Here is a 27,979-nt window from a genome sequence, read left to right as displayed (position 1 = left end):
TATATGGGGTTATAATGACCTTCAACTAGCATTCTAGGGTTAAGTCCAATAAATTTTTAGCCTACATCAATGGAAGTAATATAACAGGAAGACAAAGATACTAAAAATTCACTTTTACCTTAAAGTCCATAACAGACATGTAATCTTTATTGTCAATTTTCTTCTTCATTGTACTAAAGTCCATTGGATGTTGAATGATGCTTGAGTAACCAGGTGCTATAACATCACTCACAGGCCAAGCAAAAAACTGATTGGGATCTCTCCTAAATAAAAATTTAACATGGTTGCATCAATTCTGGATCATTAACTTCAAAATTTCATTATTCTAAATACTGCACTATTGATTCTATAATTTACATATGCTGCATTAAAACAAATATCAAAATATGTACTTATTTTAGTATTAATAATTGTGAAAATGATCCTAATGTCTAACACTCATTTCACTGACAATTGTTTTCAGTCAAGTTATAATCTTCCTCAACGAAAAATGTATTTCCAATAGGTACATACCTCTGCCTACAAAAGGAGCTATCCTTGTTCCATGCTACCCTCGAACTGTGAATGTTTTACTAACACATGCCATTACCTTACACAGCCCCCCACAGGAATTGGAGAATTCCAATATGTCTCCCACACAAATCATTACACATCACTTGTTATCCAACAGGAGCATGCCATGCTCATATGACGCATATGGTTCCCTCTTCCCCACTACTGCCACTTCCTGCCTATTCTATAAAACTTCAAAGTGAGGGTAAGTACCTATCAAAAATACATTTTCTGCATAGGAAAATTATAACTTCTGATACAGTACTTCCCTGCTTTCACAAGATCTGTAATTCCACATTCAAATGGAGGAGGGACTGTGGCAAGGAAAAAACAGAGATACTCCCAAAGGCATCCAAGGGATATATCTGGTCATGAGGGACAAGTGGAAGGTATTGTATCACTTCTGAACCAGATATACTCTTCATTCTTGTGTATACTTCAGGAAGCATAAGGGTGGAAAATGTGAGGTGTGATGTGGAAAGGGCATATTGGATTGTATGTGGCACAGAAAAGTATCAAATACCTCCTCTATGGAGAACCAATATCCTGCAAGGCTAGGATGAGGACTATTCCCAATTCACCTCTGACCCAAGAACTTGGGATTAAGGTCCACACCGATTCCAGGATATTTTTACTCACGAAAAGACTTAAATGGATTAGCTTCCAAACCTCCTTTGCAAGAAAACCAACATCCCACAAGGGAGAGGATACCTAATCAAAAGGGTGAACTGCATGTGACAACTCAATTCCAGGAATTGATAAAGTGTAACTGTATGTGAAGACTGGTTCACCTAATCCATCACCTCCTCTGCAGGAAACTGATATCCCAGAAGGGTGGAATAAGAACACCTAATATATCCATACAACAGCAGTGGAGATACATCTTCATTTTTAATTTTTTTATTGTTGTTCATATTAGCAGAACAACAACACCCTACTCTCAACTGAGTGGTTATACCCATCTACGTGGAACCCATTCAGGAAGAACCCTCTGTGGTCTATGACCCCAGTGGCTTAGAAGTGGAAAGTGGCTAGGACTCCCATACTCCACTTGAAGAAGGAAGGACAACATGTGAGAAATCCAGAAGACTATTGTCACCAGCGACATTGCAATGGGTAACAAAAATCTTGTTTTGAAAAGCAGAACATACCGAGTACTTCACTAAAGGCATAATAGGGATAGTCTGTTTTACCTATGTCATCTATGATTTGTATGGTCCTGAAAGAACAAATTTATTATGTAAATATCACAAGGTTATTCATCTACCACAATCTTGTAAAACATCCTATTTCTATGATAACAGTGCAGAGTTAAAGAAGGGAGAACACACTTAACATAGCCTACAGTGCAGACATAAAAGTCAAACAATATCTGATGAAGCACCACTTGATACAGAGCAGGATCCAAGAGACAAATACAAAGCATGGGCCCTTGTAAGAAGAGAAAGTATTAAGAAAGACCTATCCAGTGTCCATACTATAACAAAGTAGCAAGTATAGCCATAGGCAGTAGGTGATACCCAAAAGATACAGAAATCACAATGAAAAGATTATGGGAGATGAACATTGACATGGCAGACAACATGCTCAAATACAAAATCTCCTTCAAGAATGACCTAGAGGAGAGCAAGGAAAAAAGTGAATAGGCAGATAAGAAGTAAGGAAATATGGAAGATGTGAAGGCAATATGGGGAATAAACTACTGAATGAAACAATGACCCAACTGAGAATGGTAAAGAAAAAAATATTTCAGGAGGAAGAGGGTTGTCTAGGAATAGAAAGCCAAGAATGGAATCCACTGAAGGAAATTTAATAGACGATATAACAAACAGTAGCACATACTGAATATAACAGTCTGTACAGATTTTGACACGGGTAAAAAAAAAAAAAGAGAAAAATTAGTCAAAAAGGAGATAACCTCAGCGGAAACTGAAGACAAAGAAGGAATGAAGGAAACTGTAGACAGGAGAGGACACTGACTGTGGTACAGTGTGTAAGGGATGGTATAGCAAATTATATATATATTTTATTTAAACAAACACCAATGCCATCTTCAAGTCAAGAGGAGAGTGAATACCCTTAAAGGGAAAGTGAATATACAGAACACAAAAAAAAAAGAGCAAACAGAGGTAGCCAATGCAAAAAGAAAGAATGGAAAAAAGGAAAAGAACAGGAGAATATGTTGTGATAAAAGAATAAAGGGAATGAGGAAAAGGAAATGACACCCGACATAAGAATCAAAACACAGTGCAATGGACTGGACAGTAAGCAGCCTTGAAGATGACAAACGGAAAGTTTGGGACATAAAATCTATGACAGCAACAGATCAAGGGGAGGTTAGTTGGTTGATTTAGAGTTTTATGGAGCAAAGTAGCTAGACCATCTAAGCCAAACATCTGGTAAAAGGTAAAAATAAAGTAAATGTAGTAAAATTCATAAAAGGAAATGAAGGTTGAACAAAACAGAAATTAAAAACATAAATGGCAGAAAACCAATGTTGGCATCCAGACTACAATGTTAAGAAAGAAACCAGAGAAAAAGAAGTAAAAGACTTTCTGTGGCATAATGGTAATTATCATAACCTGCCAGGAAGACTAACAGGTAAGTACAAAAACCACCATCAGTCACCTGAAGTTGACTTTCCAGTCCTGGTTCTGGGTTAGGTATCATTACAGACATTATCAAAAAGTAAAGTAATAAAAGTGTTAAAAGACATGCAGCAAAAGTATAATAACAACTCACCAGGACGACTAATGTGTAGTTCAAATGAATAGTTCAAACAGCAGCAAAAGTCACCTGAAGTTGGCCTTTCCAGTCCTGGTGTCGAGTTATTTAATGTTACAGCCATTTTCTAATTTCAAATCAAACAAGAGAGATTGTGACTCTTAAAAGGGAACCACAATAAAAAAGGTTTAATGAAGAAATGTAAAACACTTAAATGACATTTAAAAGATTAATGGCCATCAAAACACTAAAAATTTTATCAAGGTGGATAGTGTCACCGTCACCAATAACACTGTCTAATGTTATGGACAAACCTTGGGACAGAACATGGTCAAAATAGTGCCATCGTTGAGAGTCGTAACAATGGCAAGAAAGTAAATTGTGGCTGATAGTGATTTGAGTGTTACACAAACTACACACTGGTGCATCAGTTCCAGATAAAAGAAAACGATGAGTTAAAAAACTGTGACCAATGCGTAGTCTTGTCGGAACAACTTCCTCCTTCTGATCCTCACGGAAGCAAGACGGCCAAAGTCCAATATAGTGTAATATTTGGAAAAGCTTGTTTTCGCATTGCTCACTTCAAGTCAACTGCCAGCTGGCATGGAGCCGAACCTTGAATACAGGACCATAGTCCATGTATGGAATAGGCACAGTGGTAATAGTGCCAGAGCAAATAGATGTAGCTGCTGTGTCTGCAAGCTCATTCCCGCAAATACCAACATGGCCTGGTATCCAGAAAAACTGGATTGAATTAAATGTTGAGAAATGGGCTAGTCGGTTTTGAATATCAGCGAGAACAGGGTATGAACCAACGTGAAGCGATTCCAGGGCCAGTAGAGACCTAAAAGAGTCAGTATAAATAGTGCAGTTGGAGTACTGCATAGCTTCAATATGATCCAGGACAAGAGAAATGGCAGACAGTTCAGCAGTGAACACAGAAGCTGGAGAGGGGATTCTATGTGTAACTGCCGAACTGCAACAAGCCATGACAGAGCCCACAGAGTCACCTGATTTGGAACCATCCGTATGAATTGGAATAGAAAGATTTTTTAAAAGATGTTCAGTAAATAAAAGACGGTACTTCCAATTGGGAGTATCTGCTTTTCTCAGATGACTTAAAGAAAGGTCACATTTGAGGACTGTAATAAGCTATGGTGAAATGGGCTGACCAGTGGATTCTGCAATGTTATCCAAGGATAGACCCAATTCATCCAATTGCACTTGGACACAAAGGCCAAAAGGAGCAACAGCAGATCATCTGTTCTGAAAGAGTACGGCTCACCGAGGAAGGAAAACACAACCTCAGGTGGGATGCTGTGGTAAGGAACAAAGTTTTGAAGAAACTTTGGAAAGACATTTGCAAATGGCGAAGGTGCAAAGAAGGTTCATGAGATTCTACATATAAGCTCCAAACTGGGAGGTGCAGAAAGCCCCAGTGCAGAGTCAAAGTCTTTGATAATGAATGGAGTCCAGGATCTTTAAGGCCAAGGGTCTGGCAGAGCCATAGACCACTGATCCATAGTTTTGATTGAATAAGAGCACGATATATCTTTAACATGAAACATTAATCCGCTCCCCAACTGGTGGTAGAGAGATAATGGAGAATGTTCAGTGCTCTTGTGCATTTGACCTGTAGCTACTTTAAGTATGAAGGTAAGCTTACAGTAAAAAATAAGCCCCAAGAACTTGGTCTCAGGGACCACAGGCAGCAAAATTTCACCAATATGGAGTTCAGGATCAGGGTGAATACCCCGTCGGCAGCAAATGTGTGTGCAAACGGTTTTAGAGAGAGAGAAATTAAAGCCGTTGGCTGTGGTCCACTTCAGTACAGGCTTGAGGGCAGTTTGTAGTTGCCGCTCAATATATCTCATGTTCGACGACTGACACAAGATGTAAAAGTCGTCAACATAAAGCCTGTTTGCAACAATGAGAGGGAATTGTTCAGTGATGGCATTAATCTTTATACTGAAAAGTGTGACACTCAAAACACAGCCCTGAGGGACCCCAACTTCCTGTAGAAAAGAACGGTAAGATGTCAAACCCTCACAAACTTGGAATCTGTCCGTTAAAAAAATTTTAATAAACATGAGTTAATAGCCACGTAACCCATATATATGGAGGTCTCGCAAAATGCCATACCTCCATGTTGTGTCATAAACCTTCTCAATGTTAAAGAATATTGATACAAGATGTTGTCATTTGAGAAAGGCTTCTCTGATTGATGTTTCAAGTCAAATTATGTGGTCTGTGGTAGAGTGCTGTCGTTGGAACCCACACTGGGTGTGTGAGAGGAGGTTGTTTGATTCAAGGAACCAAACAAGACGAGCATTAGCCATCCTCTCTAAGGTCTTACAGACACAGCTCATCAAAGCAACTGGATGGTAGTTTGAAGGAATCTTGGGAACTTTCCCAGGCTTAGAGAAAGGTAAGATAATAACCTGGTGCCATGCATTAAGAAAAACATTCTCCTGCCAGATCCAGTTAAAAATAATTAGAAAAATATCAAGAGAAACAGGAGAGAGATAGTGCAGCATGATTCCTTCTGGCTTTGACGTCTTACCCACCTAGCATGTGCACAAACCTGCTGGAAAGCAATGCGGTTTAAAAGTGTGGGATATCTACAGAAAGTATCCCAGGCCCGTTTTTGAGCCTATTGTGCCATGTGGCAGAGAGGATTCCATCACAGACGGGATATAGTGGAAAACGTGTCAAGGTTTTAGGAATACATTGAGCAGCTGCTTGTATAATACAGTCAGTTACTGCTGCCACACAGTCGTCTATTGATGGCTGATAGATGATGGCAGGATCAAGTTCTGCAAAAGCAGTGAAAGTGGACCAGTCTGCCTGATCCAGCTTCCCCCGGGGCAAGCGGGTAGGGTGGCACTAACCATGGCCAGTCTTTCTCAAAAGCACAAGAAAATGATCACTGCCTGGTGGATTATTATCAAATGAGAAAATGTGAAAAGTGAGAAAATAGTAAAGGGCAGCAGACTAAGAGATCAATAGCAGTAAAAGTCTGACTAGGTGCATGAAAATAAGAATAAGAACCAGTATTGAAGAGAGAAAGGTTGTGATGTGAGAGCATATGCTCTACAGAGGAAACCCTCCCATCAATATGAGCACCTCCCCAGAGGGATTATGTCCATTACAGTCCCCCAGGATTAGAAAGGGAGATGGCAACTGTTCAATGAAAGCATCAAGGTCTGATTGATCATGTCTCTCCAGGTGACAGGTAGAGAGAACAAACAATGATGGTATGATCCAAGGAAACACGGATGGCTACGACCTCGAAGGGTGTGTTGAGTGACAAAGACAGGGTGGGCACATGCTGATCAACCAACAGTGCCACCCCTCCATGTACTCGTCCATCACACAACCTGTCATTTCTGTACAGAGAAAACAGCCAAAAGGTGACTGTATTGGCAGGTTTCAGAAATGTTTCTTGTAAGGAAAGACATACCAGATGATAGCAAGCAATCAGTGTTTTGATATCATCCAGATTAGAACGTAAACCTCAACAGTTCCACTGTATCAAGGTGGCCATTTTTAATGATGTGTAGACGAAGTGGCCGGAAAACCCTTCTGTTTATTACCACATCTTTTTTACTTACTGTCCTTATTCTGGAGAGGTCTATTGACCTCCATGGATCCTGCCCTGGGTCGATTAGGCAGGTCTTTGTTGTTGGAAGGGGATTCCAGTGACTAAGGATGCGAATGAATAATTGTTTTGCATCTTGGTGTGGGAGAAAAAGATGTATCTGAAAAAAATGCCTGCACCTGGAACCAAAGGAAGTGGATCTTGGGGTTTGTTGGAATGTATGGGAGGAACAGAGATAGGTGTAGAAGTTGATTCATCAACCTTTTTAACCATGGAGGTCAAAAGGCTTTTCATTTGATTTGAGAACGATTCTCTTGGAGACACAGAGAGATCTGTCTGCACTCCCACTGTAGTTGTGGAACGAAGTGTAGCAATATATGTCCAAGATGAAGTGGCAGACAGCAATTTCCGAGCCTCAGGATAAGTAATGTTATGAGTCATTTTTAAATGCTGCACCTCTTTTTCCTCCAACCATTTTGGGCAAGAACGAAAGTAGGAAGGGTGAGAACCATTGCAGTTGACACAATGTGGGTCTGTATCACACTCATAAGCATTGTGGTCCTTGCCACCATAACGAGCACATGTCAGGAAACCACGACATGATGTCTTTGAGTGGCCAAACCTCTGACATTGGAAACATCAGAGAGGGTTTGGAATGTACAGCTATACCCTGCAAATTAGATAACCTGCCTTGATGGTGGCAGGTGCACGTGGTGATGTAAATGTCAAAATGAGGTTATTTGTTGGCAGTGTAACTCCATCTATGTGAGTGGAGATGAGCCTCACTGCAGAGAACTCCGTGAGTGGAGAGACCAGCGAGAATCTCTGACTCAGGACGTTCTTCAAATCCCTCTCAACAGTAACTCCTCATGATGAATTCAAGGTGCCATGAGGGGTAACCTCAATAGGTACATCCCTAATTGCCTTTGAATTAAAGAGGAGTTCACTGTGTTGGGATGGGGATGTTTCAACCAATATGTCTCCAGATCAAAGCTTCTTTACTGACTTTGGAGAGCCAGCAAGTCCCTCCAGTCCCTTCTGAATAAAATAGGGGGACACTTGCCCTAAAGGTTTTTCTGAAAGAGAATGTAGAATGAGAAAATAACATACAACTGGTGGTGCATACATAGAAAATTGCTGATCAGAGTCTTCAAAATATGGTTGTTTACCTATTTACTGTTTTTTCACTATTTTATTTTAATTTTTATTAGGAGGATTTATAGGTAAAAAGGAATATTTCAGTGCCCACTGACCCCACCCACCATGGAGCCATATGAGGGGACACACTACAATGTCAAGCAAGAACACTACAGCAATGCCAGGGTTTCTCAAGCACTATACCCAAACACCAGAATCAGACACAATGTCCACAACACCTGTTGAGAACTTCCAACACTGGTACTTGGTTGACTCTAGCCCAAGTGGACCAGCCGACTAACCCAAGGGGCCACCCAAAGGCTGCCTGTCTACAGGAATTCAAGGCCAAAGTGGTGTGTTAGGGTTGGACCCCTCAACCCCCAGGATCCTCTCCTCCCCACGGATTGCCATGCACCGCAAACACACAAGTGGATGTTTAAATCCCAGAGGAGGTAACCTGAAAGAACAGAACTTTCCCTGGGAGGTCCCCTCACCATGTACAGGAATCCACACTGAGGGGGAACATGGGGAGGAATAACAGAAACTGGAGAAAGAGAAAACCATGAATAAACAGGCCAGAAAAAGCAGTCTGAAAGACCAATAATGGAGTGTTAAGGAGAAGGGAGATGAGCAAAGTAATCAAAATGGAGAATAAATGAAAGATAACATATACGACCAAACCTCAGTGAAGACAGTCATATCCAAAACCTGATGATGGGGTACTGGAGACCAAAATTACTAGTGAAAGGTGGAGGAGGAAAATGTACCAAGATGAGGTGCAAATCATGGAATGCAATGTAAGTAACATAAAGAAATGAAGAGACCATTCCACTGTGTAAACCCATTCTGGTCATGAGAAATATCTGCTAGAAGTCTGAAAGCATCCTGTACATGACATGACAGCAAAATAACCAGGCCATAATGGACTCAAAATTATCACACGGAAAAACATAATGGTCCTGACTTGTGTATTCATGGATGTACAAGCTACAACTGTCAAGTAATTAGATTTAAAACATGACCAATCAATTCCTAGACATAGAAAAGAATGATATCAAAGTTAGCAAATGACAAGAAATTCTAGGACAGTGATAATAAGAGAATGTACAACTTCAGACCAATAGCCTGAAGTCCATCTGTGAACAACACATGTATCCAAACACTGAAGGAACCCATCTACAAATAGAAGAAAATTTATCTTCAGAGTAGGAAGTATGAACCTGGACCAACAAAAAGAGATATTCAATACAATGGTAAAGAAGGGAATAGGAGAATCCAAACGACATCAAGAAAGGTTTTACTGGCCATGGAGAACCCACTAAAGGGCCTCAAATGAGCGCAATCAAGCGAGAGGATAGGTGTTAAAGATTTGATCCCCATAAGTGATAGAATCTCTTGAAGAGAAAGGAAGGAAGCAGATAGGGTGTCCTGAACAGCCGATATCAGAGAATATAACAAAGAGAAGAAGACTATGTCTGACTTGGAAGATGATTAAGAATCCTTAAAAACTATGGACTGGGAAGTACTAAAAACTCATCCACCCAAATACCATTGATAAGAAGCTAATGAGTAGAACAGGCCAAAACTCACTCAGAATAGCAAGAAGCTAGTTATCCATGTAAAAGAGAAAGCTCAATCCCAGAGCATATAGTTGTAGAGCAAAGAGCCCCGCCAACCAATGAAGATGGAAGGTGCAAAGTCAGTCCAAAGGGAAAGGTGCAAAATAAGTACACTACTCCACAATGAACAAGCTGAAGAAAACAGCTAAAATGTCCTAAGATGTAATACAGAGATAAACACTGAAAATTTGGGATGGCATTCAGAATCATCCAAAGACCCTTGGCAAAGGCCCAGTGAAGGGAAGGTAGAATACCCTGAAGAAATGAGGGACAAACAGATGGAGTGAGATGGGATAGGTAACCATCCAGACCCCAGTTCCTAGTCCATCTGGAAACCCCAAACAGCCAAGAATAAACCCCAAACAGTGTGGGGAGATCTGAAAGCCTTTTGGCTGAGGAAAGAGCAACCAACAAAGGAAGACACTGCTGTGACCAGAAATCTTGAGGAGGAAGGAAGAAACAGGCATGCTGGGCCTAAGAGAAGTAAGAAAGAGATAAAGAAATCACATGACAAGAGACTAATACCTCAAAGTGATATAAAAGGGGCAACAATGACAAACAAAGGCTACTGATGATCTCTTACCAAACCTGGACCCACCAGGTGGCCCCTAGAAGAGATATTCGAGTGCCTTACACTGTTGGGAAAAAATGAGGAACTATGGCACAGCAAGAAGGAAATTCAAGGATAAAAAATGGATGGTCTGATAGATAAAAACTGGAGGCACATACAGAGTAGACTGGGTCAAACATGTCTGAAAAAAAAGGGTAGAAAATCAGTGAAACAAACATACAAACATCAAAGGCTCTACAGACATGTCATGGCACAAAAAATGGGCCACATGTGGAACCTATAGAAAAGAAGTGAAGATAAAGGGTCCATGAAACAAGGCATCATTACCAAAAATGTCTTATCAACACAGAAACCAGTTGCAGGGTCACACCCAAAGACAACAGGTGGTAAATGGGAAAGTAAGGATAGAAAAGATGCCCACAGAAAACCTTTCTGGGATCCTGAGATGAGCCTCAAGTAAGAGAAGGACAAATGAGAGAAACTGCAATAACCAGTATTAGAAATTGAAGACGGTGAAGCAGCAACTCAGTGAGACAAACAAGAATTTCATGACCTGTCCTGCAAACCAGTAAAATAATATTTGTTGGTCCATTAAGGGCAGTCTATCCAACATTGAGAAAGAGTGAACAAATCCAAAGCCAGTTGGGTCAAGGAAAACTAATACAGTCTCCCAAAAAACTTTTCTTCATCTGAAAACTTTCAAATTTCCTTTGTGTCATCCCTACAACTTAATTTTTATTTCCAGAAAATCATATTTTATCTGTTACTTTCTAAACCGTAGTTCTATACATAGATGGTCCATCTGGCTGATTTCATAACCACTGTAAAGAATTAGAATATAATTTCAAATTACCATTTTTTTTTCTTTCTGAAATGTCTACAAACTGCAACAGTAAACCAAAATTGTTTATCCTAAATAGCCTATAACTTGTAACAGTATACATTTATTTCTACTTAAATGTTATTGTTTTGCTGCCTTTTCAACTGCCACACAAGTACATCACCAGGCAAATGTAGCTCACATAACCCTATTGAATCATATAACACATAAGAAACTCACAAGTATACCACATAAATAACGTTTATTATTCTTTATGTTACATAATCTAACAAGTTTTTAACTTGCACATTTTATGTATTACTTTCATAATGATAAATACACATTAAAAATAAATATAGTACTTGGCTTTCTTTCTCTTTGCACTTGACTGTTAAGGAAACTTAAGCCCACTTTTTTATATTTATACTTTTGGTATTACCACAGTAACCAATTTTTATTTAATTAAACACTACCCCTAAATTCCTAAACTAATAATGCATAAAAAAAAGCAGATAATGTTCAATAACTATCAGTTTTTTCAGGCTTTCTAAAAATTCAACTATGCTTGTCAATGTGTTTCCTGCAGAAATAAAGTCTGAACTAGAAGCAAAATAAACAGCTTTCTTTACAGAAGACAACATATTTTTGTTGAATTGAAGCTTTGCCTTTCTATTGGTTACAAATAATATAGTTTTGAATATCAGAGAGAACTACTAATTTGTGAGAGGATGTGGCAAGAAGGGTTTGATTTTTTAGTTTATAGCTCTGTAATCAAATAAGACATGAAGACTAACAATTAAGCTTTGCCAAAGTGATAACTACATTATGGTGAGTAATTTACCTTAAATTCTGTACTTATCAGAATGTAGATAAATAAGAGAAGAAATACTTAAAAAGGCAAATGTCACAATTTTCACAGTAGAGGAAATAGAGGATATCTTAAAATATTTACCTTATAAGATTAATAATAATAATAAAATTAATAATAATGCTCCAGATAATGGGTGTTCTGGTGTAATTCCCAAAAACAAACATACAACTTATAACACCTCCAGTTGTTGCATTAGTACAATCACGTATGATTAAATTTCCAAACTAGGATCCTATTAATGATCTTAAAGGATTATATTTAAGGACTTACTAAAATCTTAGATGAGACTGTCACCTGGATGGATTCATGTATCAAAATATATTTCTATCTTTCAATACATTTTATTTTCTAGAACAGTGTGAAATCACAGTGTTAATGTAATAAAATTAACAGTTACAGGACAAAGACAGTTTCAAAGTCTCTTACTTCTGAAAAATTTTCAGCAAATACTGAAGAAGAAGCTGAAGAGGTGTTTTACTCGACTTTTTCTTCACTCTACATGATCGTGGTTCTCTAAATGACTGTTCAGCAAATGACGTGTCATCCACAATTTGTCTTTTTGTTGGAGGTTCATGAGTAACTGTATCATCCTCAGCCTGTGAAATTACTTCAGCTTTTTCTTCTCTAACTCTTTCATGCTAAATACCCAAAACAACAACAAAAGATTAAAACAAGTATCAAATTTCTTGATTATTTAAATGCAACAAAAACTGACTACTGTTTTTAGAAAATGGTTACAATAAAATTTGTATTAATTGTGCTGTCAAGAAAAGTCTAAGAACCAAATATTTTAAAGTTTGCCAAAAGTAACCACCAGTGACAAACATATGGAAGTCAATATTGCCTTCAGAAAGAATACACAAAAACAAACCAAATAAGGTATTTTTCACAAATAATAAGGCAATATTTAAAAAGAAATCACGAATTTAACCTCCTGTGACATACATGACATTTACTCTAGATATATTTTCTATTTTATCCACCACCCACTGAAAAAGTAGGAATTTAAATGTAAATTAGCTTACCATAAAATCATCATCACTCAAAGTATAATTTTTATAACTTTCAATCTTGTCTCTTTAGAGTCAAATAGAGAAGCAGTCTCCTCTTGCCACACTTTCTCTTTCAGGATTTGTTAATTGGTCTCTCTTCAATTTAATATTATCTTATTTATAACCAATGGAAAGCCAAGATTTTCATCTGCCAAATGACATATTGTATTACGTTGTCTTCAAAACAGAGAAATATCAATTTCTCTATTAACATCAGTTTCCTTTTCAGAGTAAACATATCAACTAATTTGGAATAATTTGTACCAATTCCTGTCCCATAGTTAAAAAGCCAGAAAAATTGTAATACTTATGAGAGATTTTCTGCTTTTAGCATGTTACCATTCTATCTTTGTTTATTATTTAATGCAATAATACCTTTTTATAAAGAAAATATAGTTAAGTGTCATTGACAGTGGTCAGCAAAAAAATAAAAAACAAGTACTTTATTTCTTGTTTTTCATGTAAATTTACTATTAATTATTATAAATATTAATTAGGTTAGTTAAGATTAGATTAGGTAAAATATAATAAAACATCTTCCTGAAACACACACACACACAAGCAGCTCAGAGTAGTTCCTAAATAATTCAAATTGCATGTTCCTCAAGTGATTTACAACTTATACTGGTATGAATAGTAGTTAGACACAGTTCAAAGGGCAATAAAACAATAAAATTTCAGTATAAATAGCTGTATACTGTTATGAGTTTAAAGCTACTTAGGATAAACAAATGTAGTTTTATATAACAATACAGTCATTCTAGAAAGAAAAAAAACAAGAATTTAGATTTATTTAAATTTCTTTAAGTGGTTACAAGGTTGGTCAAATTTACCACACTTATGTAGAGTTGGGATAGGGAAATATCAGACGAAATATAAAGATTTACAGAAAATAAACATTCGAAAGGTACTTAGGAGCTTTTAGAAATTAGACAAATGAAATTTGAGATTTTTAAGATGAAAATAGGCTCGACTGGAAGTGAAACTGATAATTCTCTGTATATAAAGCAATACATCATTTGACAGATGAAAATGTTAATTTCTGTTGGTTACAAAGTATACAGCATTTAACATCATAAGGATAATTGGCAGTTTCTAAGAGAGATGATGTGACATGTTAGTGTAGCAAGAGGGGTCTGGTTCCCTATTTCATGGTTCTGTAATAAAATAAAATTAAAAGCTATAAAAACTATACATTGCTCGAGTGATAATTATATAACATCAAATAACTTACATTAAATTTGTACCTCTTAGTGGGGTGGTAAATAAATAAAAGTGAGAATGCCAAGCGAACAAATGTCAATTCTCACACTGGAGAAAATTAGTATTTTTAAGCATTACCTTATAAATTTATATACTATTAAAATATGAATTATCAGCTACAATTTTATTCTATACTTATTGGTTTACCATGAAAAGAAAGTAGTTTAAATTTTGAATGTAACTCACTAAGACATCATGACATGGGCATAAACAGATGGCTGTGGCAAGAGGTTTAATGTATCTTAACCAAATGTATCAAGCTTTCAGCAAATTAAGTCTTTGGTAGACAAAAAAATGAGAACTTCTGATGAGATACTTTTACTAAAACTTTAGCAATAATTATATGGTGTTAGAATGTTGACTGTTCCAAACTTTCAACCCTCTCACAAAGTTTGCAAATAAAAGTATTTTAATGTAAAGCCAATGTATAATTCTACAAATTTGATCCAGTATAAGTCTTAAACAACAGTTATTAGGCAAGGTAATTCTCCATACTTGATGACAGTGTGGCTGACATCTGTGATGGTGGTGGTGATGGTGATGATGGTGACTGTGATGATGATGTCTATGTTTCCTTTCATGCTTTTCTCGATCAGTTGACTTCTTTTTCTTCTTCTTCTTAGATTTTTTGTGCTTTGTTGTAGAAGACTCTTCATAGTCTTGTTTAAATGAATGAAAGAATGGTTGTTCTGGCTGAAGCTGTGGTGGTTGAGGAGAAAGATGAGGTGGTGTTTCTGGTAAGGGTGGAGGTGCAGAGGTTGCATGTACACTGTTACTTCCACCAACCTTTAATACCAGTTTCAATGGCTTTTCTATTCTATCTAGAATACAGAAAAACACAGCTTTATATACAAGTTACTCTCAGTATAGTGTAAATTAAAGTCACAGAATGACTTAAAGATCAAAATAAAATGTATATTGCATCAGATTGTTCATTTCCAAGTATTATGGTATGCAACAAATAAATGCTTGATATCCAACTATTTATCTAGAAACAAAGAATTTCATCAACTGAATTTTAACAATTCATGAGGGCATAAACTATTAAATGCATACTGTGCTTAATAAAATACAGAAAAGCAAGAACTCGTATGCAAACTGGTTACCAAACACATTTTTCCCATTATGGTTTGTTTTTGTTATGCTTACTTCTCTTACAATACATAATATACAAAAAGTTCAAGATCCTTAAGAACACAGATGGACAGGAGAAGGAGGAAGAATCAAACAGTCACTTTCTGTTCTTTTTGCTAATATGTAATAAGTGAATTCAAATGCAACATGAGAAACCCTCAAAACCTCACAAACCAATGTAACCAACTGAAGAAGAGAGTCTGGAGATGTCTGTTTAAAATAAACCTCTGTTGAACCAGACCTAGTAAAACGAGAAGTGTGAAAAGCATTTATAAATTCTAACCAATTCTTCCTAGTTAATTGCACAAGTTTTCTCAGAGTCCCCCCTCTCCCTCAGAGAGGCACACTCAGTCTGGCATATATGTCTTCATTTCATAACAGATGATATCATGGAAAGCTTCAACTGAAATTGACCCCTTCCCTGGCTGTTGACAAACACCAGATAGCAGAGGTGGAAAAGAAGAGATCCAGTTGACCTCTGCAGTAGAAACAGTAACTCAGGAATTCATAACTCTCAGTTAAGTTTTTTTTGTGTGAAATAATGTATAATTATAAACAAAAAGATAACTGTAAAAACTCCATCCATATTCAAATTCACAATGTAAACACTAAATAATCACTTCTGTTGATAGAAACCTGTGCTGGATTTTTTGTCAAGGAAAAATGATTCCATTATCAGAATTAAGTGCTTATATAAAGTACCTAGATAGAGGGCACAGAGATATTGGTAGAGCAACTTGTAAATTGAAGTTTTTAGGCAAAGTTTGAATGGGGTATAAAAAACAAGAGCAAGCATTCTCAATGCTTACATGGGCAAAGAGAGAAACCCTCAAGAATGAGAAATAGCTATAGTGTCAGCAGATAATATGCTTTGGAAGAAAGGGATCTTTCTTTAATGGAGCAGATGTGAGTACACTAGCCATCAAAATTCTCCATTTGTACCACCTATTGCTCTGTGTATCCAGATATGGTTGTGCATAAGAAAAAGATAAAATGCAAAAATGCCAAAACAAATAATATAATACATCACCTTAGTGAGGAAGAAAGTAAAACTGTCCTTTAAGTTGGCATTCTAGCCCCCAATACCACATTTGGACATAAATACCAAGACGTAAAGGTACTAATATACTAAGCCCAATCAATATCATAAGTATAGCTTCCATTCACCAACATTCCCTATTACTATTTGAATTGTTGATGGTTCTAGAAAGATTCACATAATAGCAGGTCTTATAGAGTGAAGGTGATATAACTATCATTATATTAATCTACCTATACAATATATTTTAGAAATTTTTTACTATGCATAAATTTTCAAATTTGTAATTTTTTATCATTAAAAAACTTAAAATAGTTAAAGTTTCCTCTTCAAATCCATTAAAAATGAATTTATATACTAATATATTAATATCAGATATTAAGAACTGTACATTACTGCAAATTCTACAATACCTAAGAAACTGACTGTTCTGGCATTAGTTGGTACATTACTCCTGGAGAGGAAAGTACAAAAATTTAAAAACTATTTCTTTCATCATAAATATTAAAAATAAAACAATCATTAATTATTTTAATGGTTAAATTAAATGATGTATTTCAGTATTTCTCATAAAAATATTCTCAATCTGTATTAGTGCAGGATAAATGTTATCTATATAATTACTTATTCCTGGATTATTAATACTAATCAAATTGTCTTATGAATTTGTTTTTGTGATACTAATGATATAAGTTAACAACATAGGTCAGATAATTACTACCAATGATATACCTATTACTTATTCCTTATAATTACTTATTCCTGGATTATTAATACTAATCAAATTGTCAAAAATTATGTTCAGGATTACATTTATGGATTTGAAATAATACTTATGAATTTGTTTTTGTGATACTAATGATATAAGTTAACAACATCGGTCAGATAATTACTATCAATGATATACCTATTACTGTTACCTATTATTGTTTATAAATGTACAGATCTAAAGTATAATTATATACAGGAAACTAAAAATGTTTTAATTTTATTATAAGTGAAAGTTAGTTTTTCTATTTATATGGGTAGATCTATAAATTTGTCTATTAACAAATTTATCACTATTACCAAATAATTAAGTGGTACAGATGTAAATAACATGGTAAAATCATAAGTTTGAATTGTACTTCCTAATATTTTATTTAAATTTTCTAAAATTTTTAAAAGTATCCAAAAATCTTGTTTATTACTTGCATTTTGTTGTAATTTAACAAATAACTGATTTAGTAATTTACTTAAATCTGCAGGCTGTTTCAGTATAGTATTTACTGAAATGGAAATAAAACATTTATGTAATTTAGGTATCTCATCTAATTATGGTAGTTATAAATATGTACTTCAGATCAAATTTGTTTAGTTTTTAACTAGTTTTTTAATAAATTATTTAGACTTATTTTGCAATTTAAAAGTTTCTGTCATGTATTTCAATTACAATTTAGGTATAAATACATTTACATATAAAGCTAAAATTACATTTGGCATTATTGATGGGTATGATAATATAATTTCTTTTGTACTTTATAGATTTCTGTTTTAATCTGATAAAGAATTAAAGCTGCTGGTTATTTAATTAAATTAATAAAAGTTATTTCTTTTTTATTTCTATTAATAACATCTCTTATCTAAAAATCAATTTAAAGAGTAATTTACAAAAATTTTCAAAATATAATCTATATTCTTCTTTATCAAATTTAAAATCTTAACTTTCTAAAGTTTTGTGGCTATTCAGTAATTAGCACCTTTTTCAGTGATTTTCCTTGAAGAATTGTGTTTATGTGTATCCAAATTTCCAGCAGTAATATGCTTACAAAAAGAATGTTAAAGAATCTGACTCACACTCAAGAGGTAAATTCTTCATATTAATATCTAAGTCATTTAAAAAGTCTCCATAATTATATACAAGCAGTTATATTGGAATTTCATATCTAAAACTGATAACAAGGTTTTACATATTTTAACGGAAAAATATTTTTGTATGATAGAATCATGCAAAATTTTAGAAATTTGTAAATCATTAATAATATTATACTTAAATTTAATTATTATTTACGATGATTTTCTTACTAGTATTACTTTAATTATATCATTTATAAATTAAATGTCATTAGTTTTTTTAAACTGAAGTGTTTGATTTATTTCTAGTCTTGAATAAATAACTATGAATCTTAGCAAAAATATAAAACTCATCTAAATCTGTACATTTCTTGCTAGTAATACTATCTCAACAAAAGAAATTACCAATATAATAACTATTATTTAAACTTATAGCTAAAATATCATCATCTAGAAGATTAGAAGTTTGTCCCACACATTACACAATACATATAACATGTTAATTTTTTTTTTCATTTGTAAAAGGGAATACTTAAGTAATTGCATGAACAGAAGTAAGAAGGGGATGTGAAGCACCACTTACTACTACCTTTTATGACACCTGTAGCCAAAATTAGAAATTATAACAGCTAGCTAGGATGAATACAGTTGACATACAAATAACTAGTATTGACAAATTACAAATACATATAGATACACACACTGAAATGGGCACATTCATAAATTAATATACCACTAAACTATTCATCAATATTAGTCATTTAGAAAAACTAAGAAATAAAATATTTTAAATGTTTCAACTTGTACTGCCTTTCACTTTTAATAACCAGTTAAGACATTGTGGATTCAAGCACTTGACTCCTAAACCCTAAATGATTTTCTTTCATTGTTGGCTGGTCTGATACTGGAATCTGGATCTTTTCTAATACATGAAATATCCCCCAATTTGTTTGGGTTCTACAGCCACAGACATTATCCAGTACGAGTTTTATGATGACTTGTTTGTTTGTTTGTTTGTTTTGGAATTTCGCACAAAGCTACTCGAGGGCTATCTGTGCTAGCCGTCCCTAATTTAGCAGTGTAAGACTAGAGGAAAGGCAGCTAGTCATCACCACCCACCACCAACTCTTGGGCTACTCTTTTACCAATGAAAAGTGGGATTGACCGTCACATTATAACGCCCCCACGGCTGGGAGGGCGAGCATGTTTGGCGCGACGCGGGCACGAACCCGCGACCCTCGGATTACGAAGCGCACGCCTTAACGCACTTGGCCATGCCAGGCCTTTAATGATGACAACATGGATTGATAATGTAAAAAAAAATCAATTTTAAATTTTGAGTCTTTGTAATGTTTCTAATTTATATTAATTTCATCATTAATGTTTCATAGTGTTAATTAAAAAGTTACCTATTAACAATTGATGTATTTCATACTTTTAGGATTACGGAGTTATAAACACACACAGTGTTAAACAGATGTTACATGACTAAAAACTACATAATATCTTGGTGCCTTAGGGTATTGGTTTGAAGTACAGTTGTCATATTTAATTAACCCTTTCCTGACAGATCACGGGTCAAACCCCATGTCATGGTATTTGTTGATTTCTGTTTAAGATTTTATTGAACTACTGTTTCATGAATTTATCTCAATAACTTTTTTAATCAAATTGTAAATTATAATTCAAACTTTAATATTATATACAAGTTAATTTCTTATTTTAAAAAATAAATAACAAAAGAACACCTCTAAATATAGACTTTAGTGAGTCACACGTTATGTTGACTGTTGCATTGTTTTAAATTAGCTGTTTGTAATGTCAAAATATCAAGTTTTTGGTTTTGTACACATTAGAAACTCAAATTACTAATATTAACAAGCTAGAATATAATATAAGAACCTCATCTTTTTATTTTGCTTAGATATGGCTTATACCTGAATCAAACACAGTGACCCCATCCACCTCTTTCCACTTTTAGAAATGGTCCCTTATATACACTTATTTCAATAACTTCAATGTGAATAACCAGCTGACAGCTTAGAATGTCCCCTAGTTGTTTTTTCAGCCATTTTAATTTGTGAAAAGGATACCATGTTCTTTCAAACCAATATTTTGAAAAGGAAAATTGTCTATAGTTTGCTCAAAATTTCGTATTTTTGAAAACTAAATACATCTTAGTTACTAAGCTTAATAAATTATAGTGGAACTCTATGGTATCAGTATAATTATTTATGATTTTTGGCTATTCAACTGTATATAGATAAAAACCTAAAAAAATATTTATTTGATATTGTCCATGTGTAAAATTTTAAAAGGCTTAGCAACCTATGTCCAGCAGCAAGTTCAAAGATCATAGTAAGAAGAGATAATTGTTTGCTTTACTTCTTGATTCATTGTTCTATATTTTAAGAAGAGTTTAATGATTTATTTCTAAACAGTAATAACATATAAATATATATAATGTATAATATCTGAAATGTGATCGTATATTACAAAATACTAGTCCCATAAAATCCAGCCAAGACAGGGAAGACTAAAGATTAATTTCATATTAATGAATACAGTAACATGAGTCACATGCACCACATCAATGCATATTAAGTAATGTTAGCTAGACATGACTGGAATGTCAATATAATCAAAAGAAATAAATATATAACATTGAGACTTAAGCTACTTGTACTAAACATTTGTATTTTTGTGTTATAATACACAGTAATTTTAGCATGAAAAAAGCATTTATATTTCCTAATTGTTTAATAATGGTTCAAGATTGGGGGGGGGGTCTGTCACTTGACCATAGTTAAAGTATAGAAAATAACAAAATATAAAGTCATACTGAAAATAAATGTTTGAAATACATAAGGTGTTAGAGATTATGCAAATAACATTTGAGATTTTTAGGCCAGAGAATAGTTTTCTAAATCATAAAATGAACTCACTTTGCACTCAGACTACTAACAAAAGACTTATTTTTCACAAATGAATCTTTAGGAAAAATTTTTATAAAATCTGATTTTTTTTGTGCAAAAAACTTAGAATCTTTACTAAAAGTCTAAATGCTGTATCAAAACTTATTGTGCAAATATGTAAACAAACTTTTGTATATTATACCAAGCTTGTCGCAAAAGGGTAAGCTTTATAGTTATGGGGTTAAAGCAATTTGGCTACTTCTCATATGAAGAATGATAACATAGTTCAACAATACATAAAATAACTCAGGTTTAACATTTCACAACTGGCAAAATTTTGTTAAATATATGAACAAAACAAATGTGATACTTTTAATTATGTATTTTAATTAAATATTTGTTATTTTTGTGTTGTAATTATTTGCACTCAGACTCTGAATACTTCAAGTATCGTCATCAACATGTCATACAGCAAAATGTTTAAAACTGGAAAAATATACCTTCTCAAAAATCTCCTTTCAGTTATATTCTTAAATAAATGTAGATTTTTAACTTTTTTGCATATAATTTATTTTTAATATTTTATTTTATTTCCCTGTCCTTCAGCATTATTACTTATTGCCACAAATGTCATTTGGCATTCTCGGGGCAATATTAGGGTATCATCAGCAGATACACCTTAGCCTTTCTCAGAACATTGGAACACTTGTTGATGAACTGAGGCAGTTTGACATGTATTTTTTATAAAAGTTATAAAATTATTAACAGTTTCTATTATACATTTTAAAACAAATAACACATCAAAAATATATTATTAAAACCTAAGTACAATTTAACTGTCCTCCTAGCATATTTATAGGTGAGAAACAACAATAAAGTGCTAACAAGAGTAAAAGTGGCAACAATACTAAGAGCAGTTTGACAAGTTTGTCACAGTATTTTTCATGCCAATTCAAAATAAATATTGTATTTTAAATTATGATATTTCTATCAATTATAAACATCTAACTCAATTAAACATAACTAGCCGAGAAATCGCAACTATCTGTTAAAAGTGCATGACATCTGTGAAGAGTTACAAGAAATTTATTTTATCTCCAAACATGCCCTAAGATGCTTGAGAAAAAAAGAATAAACACAGCAATTAATCTAGATTCTATTGAGAAATGGAAGATAATTGTACATCATGTAGCATTCAAGTTACAAATGCTAGAAGTTAAGATTGTGAACTTTGATGCAATCTGAAGTTTAAGAATTTTGCTTTAAGATTTCTTTTAAAATAAAGGAATTAAAACTTACATAAAACTTTAAACTATAATATAAATGTAAATACTAATTACATTGCATACATTCATCATAACACTACTTAATTGAATTTTAAATGTTACCAAGTAAAATATTATGACATGTGCAGCACAGGTATGCCTGTAACAACAGGGTTAAGACAGCCTTCTATATTTTACATTTGTTAATGTTTGCTTCTTTGTTTAAAATTGTGTTCTGTAAAGATGTACTGTGGTTTTTGAGGGTTGAAAGAGTGGTAAGCATGAGAACGTTTGTTGTTGCTTTTGTATAAAGTTTGATGAGTCTGGTTTCCAATTTTCTTCCAGTTTTTCTTATGTAAAATTGTGAAAGGTTATTGAAGGTTATTTTATAAAAATGACTTTGGTATTTTGTGATTCTACATAAACTGCATTTAGTAATGAGTTTACATGGGGCTGAGTTTTCAATAAAGTTGAAGTTAGGGGGAATTGTATGTTTATTGATAATTGTATTCCAAGTATAAATTATTCTTGAACTGATTTCAAGGATGAATAGTAAACTGCACTGTGATATGACTATTTGGTATATCTTCATGTTAATTTTGTTTATGAGTTCAATTTTAATGTTCTGGTGGTTGTGTAAATATTTCTGTGAAAATAATTTGTAGAAATTTATTGATTTCTTCATCTACTTAAACAATGGAGCAATGTCTCAAAGCTATATTTATAACCTTTTTGGTATGTTGATTGTTAGATTTGTGGGCAGAATTTTGGGGTATGCAAAGACCTGTGCAAGTGTATTTTCAGGGAAATTTGATACTGAACAGTGTCTGACCTAATAATGTTGAGCTTAAGAAAAGATATCTTACTTTGGTGATGTATTTACAAAATCCATAAGACACTAAATCACTTGTGAGCACAGCCATGTCACCATATTTTCTTTCTATTTCAAAGTATAATGTCTAAACAACATTGTCAAAGGCTTACACATTTAGTAAAAACATTATAAACTTTTATTTCATTAAAAACTCCACATGAGTTGTTTAATATGCAAGTAAAAAAATACCACATTGAGGCCTTTTTAAATGAGGAAGGTTGGGAGACATGAAACAAAGGTTTGTTTGTTTTTTCTCTTCCATAACTGAAACCTATAGAAATGGCTTGTTAAAGACAAAAGAGAAAACCAAGAATAAATGCTACAAGTTTAACAAGTCTAATTACACAAATAGGATGGACAATTTATAAAACATCAGAAATGTATGGATTTGGTTAAAAATAAAGAAGGAATTTGAAGAGCTTATGAGAAACAGCTTACTGATAACATTAAAGGCAAGAAAAATGTTAAGACAGGGACTGAGCCCTTAAAGGATGCTGATGGCAAGGTGTTGCAAAAAAGCTATATATACATTGTAACCTTTAACCATTTTCTTCTACTTATATTTTCATGAAAAGATAGGAATTTAGCAAAATATCTAACACATTTTTCCTATCTCTTTTAGCCATCTGACAATGGATAGATCAAAGTGCACATCATAACCTTTAAACTAATGGATCTTAGTTCATGTGAAAAATTTAATCCTTAATACATTAAGTTATTATATGGTACTTATTTAAATAATCAATGCACTTAACCTGTTTTATGATTTACTTTAGTGTGAAAACAAACCAATGCAGGGGCATAGATTTTTTACACTCAATGGAGGGGGGGGAGGATTTTTGCAATCACTTATGTGGACTGTTCAATTTGCAAATTGGTAATCTTTGATTACGTGAACCTTAAAGCTGTAAACATGCATTCAGAGTAATTTTGTTTCCACAATATTTGCACATATACTTAGGCCTACTGACTGATACTTATGAACTATTGCTTAGAGCCTTAGATCGAAAAGCTTAGAAGCAAGCCTATATTAATGATGTACATTTTGGCTACATCTAGGCCTAATTATGTAATTTGATTTGTAAAAACACGAGAATCACAAGAACAAACACACAATTTGTAGGCCTGTGATGCAATAAAACAATTCAACAGACCAAACTGTAGGGGGGGATGATTGTATGCACCATACTCCCCACCTAAAATAAAGGAGGGATGGAAACCACCCATCCCCCCAGGATCTATGCCCCTGAACCAATGATAAAAAAACTAATATAATTAGTTCTTAAACATTAGGCTTAACAGTAACAGGAGTCTAACAGAAAGGTGCAGAGTAAATATAATTACTATTTTGTTTTGTGTATTTATTTTTATTTCACTATAACAGTAATTAAAATCCTAAAATTTTATCCTTATTGGATTAAATAAGACAATAAAATGAAAAAATAATTATTTACAAGATATACTCACAATATACAATAATGTCAACTACTTGTTTGCTGAATAATTTGCAACTTATGTGGATGAATCATTATTTATATACTATTCAGATAAAACAATAAAATTAATTAGAACCAGGTGCTCACTTATGAGCCTCAAGCTGCTTACAAAAAAACAATCCATTTTCTATTGCAATCTACATTCATTCTAGAAAGAGAAATAAGGATAATTTAAATTTACTTCGTATTAGTTAAGGTGGTTACAAAATTAATCAAACTGACTACATCTATATAATTAGGATGGAGAAAATAACAGATAAAACAATTTTACGGCAAATAAAAATGTTTGATATCTACTTAGAAGGATTTAGAGGTTATGAAAATGAGCTTCAAATTTAATAATACATTGTCATTATTTGTTATCTTATTTAACTTTAACTAATGTAAAGAGCTTCCAATTCCTACATTGATAATAATAAATACAGAATACACATGAATAACAATAAATAGTCACCTGGGCCTTCTTTTTATTTGTTATTGACTGACAAAAATTAAAGATCTTAAAAAGGATTTTAAAAAAAAGTCTACAATAGTTTTGTGCAAGTCAATGTGTGGATAGTTAAAAAGGACTTTAAATTTCCATTAACATTCTATTAATATAACATCACCAGTCACAGCCATTTGGTACAACAAGCGGATATATCCGACAGAAAAAATATCTGCATAATGCAAAAATCTGAATAATCACACATCATTGAATTTACCACTTTAGTATAAAGTACATGTCAGTGAACAAAAGTGCAATGAGATTTTTTATACTGAAAAAGGACAAAAAGTGTTAAATTCTATATTTATTCTTTAGTGAATAACTGACACTTTAAGAAACAACCCAAAATTTAATTTCACACTTAAACAGTTAACATAGCTGAGAACCAGATATATAACATGACTGACAAAAGGACCTTGGTGCACTGATGGATAAAACAATACACTGAAGTAGCAGTCTGTTGCTAATGCTCAGGTCAACAGAATATTAGATTATATTTCAGACATACTGATCAAAAATGAACAATGTCATTTTCTCTCTATTTGCAAATTACATGAGCTTCATTTGGAACACTGTGCAGAGTTTGACATTTTTATTTGAGGGAAGTTGACCTATTGGAAAAAGTCTAGTGGCAGACTACTAGGATTATTTCAAGATAGAAAGGTTACCTTATGAGGATGGATTATGATCCCCAACATATTTTCTCTTGAGAAAAGAAAAGTAAAAAGTGATCTTATTAAAGTCTATAAAATCACTATGTTACCCTCAAGATTGATAGGACAAAGGCCTCTAATTTCTTTGTGTAATACTGTGAAAGAATACAATTTTAAGATTTTGAAAAGCAGGCTAAATTACAGTTAAGAAAAAAAGATATACATAATCTATACAGTAACTTCTTCAAAGTATTAGTAAAGTAATATTTCTCTTAGTGAAACCATACTAACTATTGAAAAAATGTTAAACTTTGTTAAATGGCTGTGCCAAAGATCCTACAGCTCAATTTTATAACTTAATAAAAAATACATTGTACTCAAGTTAAACATGTACGAAAAAAAGGATCACACGAGGTCAACTATTGTGCATGTTTAAATGTTAATTTCTGATCAGAATAAGCTACTTGCTTAAAGCAAAATAATTTCATCTTGCAATTAGAAATAATTATTGCCAGTTAAGTACATTTTTCTCACAATCTCAATTACAAAGGTTAGAATACATTACTTCATCAGTTAGGATATTAAACTAAATACAAAACATTCTTTATAATGGAAGTACAATATTAAAAATAAAAATGTGATGAGCAATTAATTATAAAATAAAATTATAAAACATCTTTTGATGCAAAAATATGTTTGAAGTTGATAATATCAGTGTAAAGAGTTAACAGTTAAACATGCATTTCGTTTAAAAAATAAATTATATTTTCTTAAACATGCATTGGATATGACTCTCAAAAACTAAATAATGTAGTGAACCTTAAAAACAAAATATAGACAGTTTCCACATTACATTCTAATTTGCAATTTGTAGTGTTACTATCAGATAAGGTACTCTGACTGAGTCGTCATTGATGTCAAATATCATATATTTTTCACATTAAATTTCCATAACACTAACTCTCAAGCGCCAACAGTATCATCTGTAGGCTTGAAAAATGAAAATACTTGCGATCAACTCATTTAATAATAAAGCAAAATACGAACTTAAAAATGTTAAACATCACGTTTAATAAATGTTTCATAATTACTACCTTCTCTTTTTGTTTTTTAATTAAATTACATTTTCTGAAAACATTTGTAAAAACGTTTTAAAAATTGTCTTCACTAAAGTACCTTCGTGAAATGCGGGCACTTCCTTTTTCTGATGTTTCTTGTGTTTCTTGCTTCCCATTTTCATCAAATAACGTTGGTACACCAGCGGAAATTAAGTATAGAATTTACCAAATTTAAAACGTCCTAAAACGTAATACTAATATAAGCAGAACTTAAATAAAACATTAAAAGTAACGTATAACTTAATCGTTGTTAAGCGGTAAAGATTAAAGTTTTAACTTGTAGTGGTTGTCGAGGGTTTCACTTATGAACAAGTAATAACATTCACACTTTTTCTAACTTACAAAACCATCCACAATTCCATAGACATTTGTTTCTAAATTGAATAACCAGTACATACTACAAGCCTACAACCACAAAAACACAAACATATTAATTGTATATAACATTACATTGACAGTATGACTGCTTTGTGAAACTCGCCGAAGTATTATCTCGCGTTAACGTTCGTGACTTTACAAAGTGAAAAATAATGCGAGAATATCATAACAATATATAGATATATCAGCTACTCAACACGGGAAAGATATATTAATAAAAAATATCAAATTAACAACAAAAATTAGAAGTCAAATTTAATAGATATAGAAGTTAGAAAACGTACAATATTAATAACGATAACCTGTCGTTAAAGTCCCCAAACAACATAGGAATATTTCTAAAATTTAAAATTACATTATGGCATGATATTAGGGCCAGTTCTTGTCAGGAACACTGGCAAGTAGCGGACAGAAACTTAAATTGTCCTTGATGAATGATTTCTGCCAATAATAATTATCTTTCTAGCAAGTAAGACAATGAACATCTAAGAGTAAAGACTGTAAAACATAAGATAAATTATCTTTCGTCATGGAAAGGTTTTCCATGACAGCAACAGCAGCACATATACCTGGAGTC

The 27,979-nt window shown here is 33.4% G+C and overlaps 1 protein-coding gene across 1 annotated transcript in view; it reads right to left on the bottom strand.

The window, feature by feature from the left end:
• LOC143255608 (bromodomain-containing protein 7-like) overlaps positions 1-27,541 on the bottom strand; it is a 102,016-nt gene extending 74,475 nt beyond the window's left edge. The window contains exons 1-4 of the mRNA XM_076511496.1: positions 27,083-27,541; positions 14,706-15,031; positions 12,322-12,533; positions 119-263 (exon numbers count right to left, since the gene is read on the bottom strand). Of these exons, the coding sequence (XP_076367611.1) occupies positions 119-263; positions 12,322-12,533; positions 14,706-15,031; positions 27,083-27,146 (747 nt within the window). The 5' untranslated portion in view covers positions 27,147-27,541. The remainder of the gene's footprint in view (positions 1-118; positions 264-12,321; positions 12,534-14,705; positions 15,032-27,082) is intronic.
• Between the last annotated feature and the right edge of the window lie 438 nt (positions 27,542-27,979).

This window comes from Tachypleus tridentatus, chromosome 7 (genome assembly GCF_004210375.1).
Source record: "Tachypleus tridentatus isolate NWPU-2018 chromosome 7, ASM421037v1, whole genome shotgun sequence".
NCBI classification, from domain to species: Eukaryota; Metazoa; Arthropoda; class Merostomata; order Xiphosura; family Limulidae; genus Tachypleus; species Tachypleus tridentatus.
Note: the sequence above shows the minus strand (reverse complement) of the source record. Positions and strands in the feature narration are given on the sequence as shown.